Below are 7,400 nucleotides of genomic sequence, written 5' to 3' on the forward strand. Positions count from 1 at the left end.
GTTGATGCCATATCTTTAGCTTAAAGGGATACTTCACCTCTGGAAATATGAATGTGTATTTAAAATGGGTCATTTATGTAGAAGAAATGTGAAATTATTTTTGAATTTGGAGCTTTATAGACTGAGAAAAGACAGAAAATTTATTTTTGGCTTATGTGGATGAAAGACAACAACTCCCAGAATGCACTTGCTGCCCTAGGAGGCCACGCCTACCGGTAACAGAGCACAGTAGTTAAACAACAAGTCTAGGCTACTGATGAGTCTGCCCGAAAATGTGTTTCGAGATCGCCCAAAATGTCCGGGATTCGGCTTTTGCCGAAATCCTCTTCCTGATCACACGTTTTATTTTTTATTTTTTAGAACATAATTAAATGCAAAACAACTCCTGAAATAAATACTTGTAAATGAATTGTTTTTGTTCTTTTTTTATGTTTGACTTTGATTTCAATTTAGAGTTACTTCTAACACATTTCATCAAATAATTGCAATATTCACATTTTGCATTATAGTCTGGATTTGTCAAAAGTTTTCCAGGATGTGTCATCAAATCTAGTTTAGCCGGTAGATTAGATATGCGTCTGCAGGAACTCTGAATACACTCCAGTGTGTTCAGTGATTGGTTAAAGTAGTTAATAGGAGCGATTGCTAAAGTTGAACTGTGTCTTTCTGGCATTGGAGGCTGTTGATTGGTCAGGCTGAAAAGAAAAGCTCTAATCACTTGAGTCTGTGATCTTTTCAGCTGCATACAGCAGGTGTTTTGGGGAGCAGATCTGGGTTTGATTAGGCCTTTTGATTGTGAATGGCTGAGGAGGGAGACCCAGTGGGTGAGTCTGGGACCTGGAAAGAAAAGATGGAAATGAGGTGGTTTGTAAGAACAGCTCTAATTGAACAATTCATCCACTGGTGCTGTTTTTATGTTTTTTTTTCTGGTGCTGGTGAAAATTCACATCTGGGCTGCTGGCCAGATTGCTTTTTTTGCTCTGTTGTTTTCATGTTTTGTGATTCTTGTAGTTCCTGATTGTCTATGCTCCATCTACATGGTAATTTGTAGTGTTTTAGATGGTGAGATTAGAAATCCATTATGTAAAAGTGCTGGAAGTACTTCAGGCTAGTAGAAAAGAAAAAAGCCGAGTGAATGCAGTAATGGTAAAATGCAGTGGTTGTCAACTGGTGGACAGTTCTGATGGGGTTGCATACAGCAGAGGGAAGAAAATATTGAAAATGCCAATAATAGAAAGTAGTATATACCAAATATAAAGGTATTTCATCATAATTAAATTGTAATAATTAGGGCCGTCAAACGATTAATCGTGATTAATCGCATCCAAAATAAAAGTTTGTGTTTACATAATATAAGTGTGTGTAGTGTGTATAATTATTTTATACATATAAATAAATACACATGCATGTATATATTTAAGAAATATTTTCATGTATATACTGTATATAGATTTATATATAATTTAAATTATATATACATATTTTATATTTAAATAATATTTTTTCTTAAATATACATGCATGTGTGTGTATTTATATATATATGTATTTACAAAATAATTATATACAGTGCACCCACATATATTATGTAAACACAAACTTTTATTTTGGATGCGATTATTTGCGATTAATCGTTTGACAGCCCTAGTAATAATTATAATTAATCATATAATACAATTGGGCAGTGAGTCTGCTCTGATGGTGAGCAGCAGGGGAAATCAATGCAAAATGTTAATAATAAAATAATTCTAAATAAATTCTGTAATTAATTATAATAAAATCCACCACATGTCTTTTCTGATTGGGTTGCGAACAGCGGGAGTGGGGGGATTAAAGAATAATGTCAATTATAATATTGTAAAATAATTATTTTCTAATTAAATGTGACAATTCTAATTGACTATAATACAAAATCAACTGCAGGTCTGTTCTGATAGTGTTGAGTACAGTGGGAGTGGGGGGGGGACAATGCAAAATGCCAAATAAAAAATATTAAATGCAATTATTAATTATAAAAATGGACCCCAGGTTTGTTTTGATGGGGGTTGCGTACATCGAAGAGAAAAGTGCACCTAAAATAATTCTGTGTCTTGTTTGTTCCTGTAGGTGGAACGTGGTGGGCATCCAGGGCTCTCTGATGAGCTACTTCACTGAGCCCATCTACTTCTCCAGCATCATCCTGGGCAGCCTGTATCACGCTGATCATCTGTCCAGAGCCATGTACCAGCGGATCGCTGACATCGAAGACCTGCCCCAGCAATTCTCCCTCAACCGCCCCCTCCTCAGCGGTAAGACATCATACGGCCGGCTCCCGTTTACACTCCCAAATCATTGAAAATGGCACCGATGTCAAATTGTATTACCATTTACTAGATGGACAGTTTCCCCCAACTTGCCTTCAATTTCCTGTGGTTTGATGAATTACTGGGATTTATATGGGCCTTCTCTCCATCTCACCATCACACACACCGACGACCTGTTTCAGTCATTCACCTCATGCCTGAAATCGCAGATGCCCTGCTGGCTGGGCAAAACTCCGTGGTTCAGCTATAGTCAAGCTGGATTTTAAGTGGTTAGGAAAAACTACCTACTAGAAGCTAACTAGTGTGAAGCTATGTATAACGACAGTAATAATTTTGAATTTAACCAGTCGTATTTTTATACATGGTACAAAACCATGTTTTTTATGCCCTTGATTCAAGTCACTGAATATTTAGAAACTGCCGATACCGAGTCCCGATTCGATACTTTTTATCAATACTATTCGATACTTACTATTTTTGATACTTACTATTAAAAAAAAAAAAAAAAATATATATATATATATATATATATATATATATATATATATATATATATAGATGCATGCATACTGTCATCACAATTATGAATATAGGACTACTGATAAGAAATGTATGCATGTGACATGCTAGAACATACCTCACTGGTTCTCACGCATCACTCACACACACAAATTGAGCTTGTGTTTCCTTTTAATGGCGGTTGGCAAACCGACTTGAAGGAGCTTACCACCGCCTACTGTTATACAGATGCTCTTGGAGAGAACTTATCCTTTCTCACTTTTTGTTCCTCGTGAGAATTTTTTTATTAAAAAAAAACAAGCCTTGACAAATAATGTCTTCACTTTTGTTCTGGAAATATTTTAGTTATGTCAAGTCGTCTGCATAAAAGGTGCCACAATGTATGTTCGCACCAAACACCATTTCTGGGTTCAGTTGATGAGTGTATTTGTGTGTTTGCAGGAATCAGTAACGCTGAGGCCCGGCAGCCAGGAAAGGCCCCCAACTTCAGTGTGAACTGGACGGTGGGAGATCAGGCTCTAGAAGTCATTAACGCCACCACGGGCAAGGATGACATGGGCAGACCCTCACGTCTCTGTAAGCACGCCATGTACAGCCGCTGGGTGCCACTACACACTAAGGTAAGACTATCACAAATTTGAAAAAGAACCATGCAAATATACATTTGAAGCATGTTAAAAACAGGATTTAGTTACCTCTTTCCACAACAAATCCTTTATATTTAATGGTAAACAGAAAAGGAATAAAAAATATAATATACAAGACAACCATGTACGAAAACGGTTAAGCGTTTCCTTTGCGTTTTTTACCTTGTTCACTATTGTAGTTGTGTAATTACATATAGTTATTTGTAATATACAGTATAGTATATAGATTATACAGAATATATATATATATATATATATATATATATATATATATATATATATACACACTACTGGTCAAAAGTTTTAGATCAGTAAGATTTATGTTTTTAAATGAAGTCTCTTCTGCTCTCCAAGGCTGCTTTATTTGATGAAAAAACAATGACAAACAGTAATATTGTGAAATATTATGACAATTTAAAATGACTGTTTTCTATTTTAATTTATTTTAAAATGTAATTTGAAAGCTGGATTTTCAACATCATTACTGTTGCTGATTACACATCAGTTTTCAGTATCGCATGATCCTTCAGAAATCATTCTAATATGCTGATTTTATGCTAAAAAAATATAAATTATTATTTTCAATGTTGAAAATGAAAACAGGCGTGTACCATCCCCCCCCCCCCCCCCAAAATTCTCTGATGAATAGAAAGTTCTAAAGAACAGCATAATCTTTTCTAACATTATAAATGTCTTTACTGTAACTTTTGATCAATTGAACTCATCCTTGATGAATAAAAGTATTTTTTAATTTCTTTCCCCCAAAAATAAAAAATCAATTCTTACTGACCCCAAACCTTTGAATGGTAGTGATTAATGTTACAAAAGCTTTCCGTTTCAGATCAATTCTGTTTTTTGTTTTTTTTTAAACTTTCTATCCATCAAAGAATCCTAAAATAAAAATGTAAAAAACTGTTTTCAACATGGATAATAATCATAAATGTTTCTTGAGCATCATATTATAATAATTTCTGTAGGATCATGTGACACTGAAGACTGGAGTAATGATGCTGTAAATTCAGCTTTGATCACAGGAATAAATTACACTTCACTATATATTCACATAGAAAACGGCTGTTTTAAATTGTAATAATATTTCACAATATTACTGTTTTTTTTTTGTATTTTTTATCAAATAATTGCAGCCTTGGTGAGCAGAAGAGACTTCTTTTAAAAACATAAAAAATCTTACCAATCTAAAACTTTTGATGGGTAGTGTATATGTGTGTGTATATGTACATTGATGTGAATTTGGAGTTTGGACACCCATGCTAAAATTCGCCTAAAAAGAGGAATAAAAAATCATCTTTTGGATATTGATCTTAATGCCTTAATTGGAAAAATGAGGAAAACTCCAACCTTTAAGGACACAAATTTTCTTTGTGAATGAATAATGTATCATAAATAAATAAATGTTTTTCCTTAAAATTAAGTGTGCATAAGTCAGGACACCTCTATGTTAAATTCCCATTGAGTCAGGCAGATTTTTATTTTTAAAAGCCAGTTATTTCATGGATCCAAAAATAAAAATCTGCCTGACTCTATGGGAATTTAATATAGGGGTGTCCTGACTTATGCACCCTGTATTTTAAGGAAAAACATTTATTTATTTATGATACATTATTTATTCACAAAAAAAAGGTTGGAGTTTTCCTCATTTTTCTAATTAAGGCATTAAGATCAATATCCAAAAGATGATTTTTATTCCTCTTTTTAGGCAACTTTAGCATGGGTGTCCAAACTTATTCACATCACTGTATGTATATGTAACTAATTGTAGGTGTGTTTATGTTGTTCACTATTATCAAGTAAAATCAAATGTACTGTAATTCTTTCTCTTTCTCGGCAGCTCTCGTCAACTCTGCGAATCAAAGTGCCCAAGCCCAGCTCGTACCACGAAGCCAAACAAGCAGCGGAGGAGTATCACACAGCGAAGCAAACGCTCATCAAGGCCTTTCACAAAGCGGGCCTGGGTGCCTGGGTGAAAAAGCCCATAGAACAGGACCAGTTCTCACTGAACTCTTGAACAGGGGGACATAAAAAGACCAGGACATGACAACAACCAGCTGTTAATACTTCACTTGATGTGCGGGTGTGTGTGTGCGTGTGTTGCTGTTTGTTCTCAGACAAACTAAGAGCCCTTTAGTGTCTGTCATTTTGCTCTCTCTGTGTGAATCATGACTTTGCCTTTATAATTTGTAATGTAGAAGCAGGTTGTCATTTAAACGTGCGTTTGTTTTGAAGTTAGCGGCACTAGCCTTCCGCAGATAACAGGATGTAATGTCATTTGTAACTGGAAAAAAAAAGTTATTTTTAGTTTTTCGAACTATTTTCACGAGAGACGGTTGTTCTTCTGACAAAACCTCGACGCCGTAAAGTGTACGTTACGTGGCTTCAGGTCGACCACACAGCTGTGCGCACGGGTCTGAAGGTTTCCTGGTCCAGCCTACCCAAATGCTGGCTCACCTTTCGAGCATGATTCTCCTTGATATGCAAAACATAAGCATATTTATATTTTTTATTCCGTTCCCTCTGGATTTTTAAAGGGGAAGAAATTCACATAGATCATCACTATAACGCATGGTCCCTTTAGAATAGATAGGCACACTTTTGTCAGGACTTTAGTGTAGAATTAGCGTACACGGTCTTTCTAGAATAGGAATAGATTTCAGATTTTAATTTGACCTCGGAGGGAAACTCGATTTTTTTTTTTTTTTTTGCGTACGGTTCCTTTAGTACGGAAGCCCTGAACCGCAACCTAAAAAATAAAAAAAGTCAGTAAAAAAAAAAAAATCTTAAAAAAAAAAAAAAATCTGTAAAAAAAAAAAATCTGTAAAAAAAAAAATCTGTAAAAAAAAAAATCTAGCATTTCGAGATTAAAGTCGAAATGTTTCGAGATTAAAGTCGAAATGTTTCGAGATTAAAGTCGGAATGTTTCGAGATTAAAGTCGAAATGTTTCGAGATTAAAGTCGAAATGTTTCGAGATTAAAGTCGAAACATTGTGCAGTGCGCGTCCACTGGCTCAGAGCGCGCGCGCGCGTGTGTGTGTGAAGTCGAACTGCCATGGATAAACACAAAATAGTAGCTTTTTACTTTTATCTGGGCTTTCAACAAAATTCTACACACGTCACACGTGCTACTGAGGTGTTTTCGTGCTCGTCTAGTCAACACTATCTGGGTCGAGAACACAACAGTAACTGTTCGGTCTCCTCTTCCCCGTAAATACGCTCTGGATACATTTTAAGTGCATCATTCTGTATCCAATCATTTGGCCGGATGTGTAGGCATATATGAAAGCGCTATAAATGCCCTATTCATTCATTCATTCATTCATAAAGCTGGATTTCTCCATCCAGTCTGAAAAGTGTTTTCCGTGTTGGTTTTCCTATAGGCTAAAGTCTATTCCGGCGCAGTATATTTTATAACGTCCTATAATGGTAGCCTAATGCTGGTAGATTGGCACCTGTTGAATTTCCTTTGATGAAACAAAACACACACACATACACAGTGTGAAACTCGCTATCGCGTAGAAGCTGCGCGTGTGTGCTTTCCATTGTCTCACATTGCCGCACACACAGGCATTCATAATGGCCAATAGCGAGTTTCACACACTGTGTGTGTGTGTGTGTGTGTTTTGTTTCATCAAAGGAGACCGAAAAGCTACTATTTTGGGTTTATCCATGGCAGTTCAAATTCACACACACACACACGCGCGCGCTCTGAGCCAGTGGACGCGCACTGTTATGAATGCACAATGTTTCGACTTTAATCTCGAAACATTTCGACTTTAATCTCGAAACATTCCGACTTTAATCTCGAAACATTCCGACTTTAATCTCGAAACATTTCGACTTTAATCTCGAAACATTTCGACTTTAATCTCGAAACATTTCGACTTTAATCTCGAAATGCTAGATTTTTTTTTTTTTTT

The 7,400-nt window shown here is 35.7% G+C and overlaps 1 protein-coding gene across 3 annotated transcripts in view; it reads left to right on the forward strand.

The window, feature by feature from the left end:
- adarb1b (adenosine deaminase RNA specific B1b) overlaps positions 1–5,983 on the forward strand; it is a 178,178-nt gene extending 172,195 nt beyond the window's left edge. For all 3 annotated transcript variants that reach the window (XM_089133390.1, XM_039683310.2, XM_089133391.1), the window contains 3 exons: positions 2,106–2,287; positions 3,263–3,441; positions 5,318–5,983. In XM_089133390.1, coding sequence (XP_088989516.1) covers positions 2,106–2,287; positions 3,263–3,441; positions 5,318–5,494 — 538 coding nt within the window. In that variant the 3' untranslated portion in view covers positions 5,495–5,983. The remainder of the gene's footprint in view (positions 1–2,105; positions 2,288–3,262; positions 3,442–5,317) is intronic.
- The last annotated feature ends 1,417 nt before the right edge of the window (positions 5,984–7,400 follow it).

The sequence above is a fragment of the Pimephales promelas genome, chromosome 7, assembly GCF_988280905.1.
Source record: "Pimephales promelas chromosome 7, fPimPro1.hap1.1, whole genome shotgun sequence".
In the NCBI taxonomy this organism is placed as follows: Eukaryota; Metazoa; Chordata; class Actinopteri; order Cypriniformes; family Leuciscidae; genus Pimephales; species Pimephales promelas.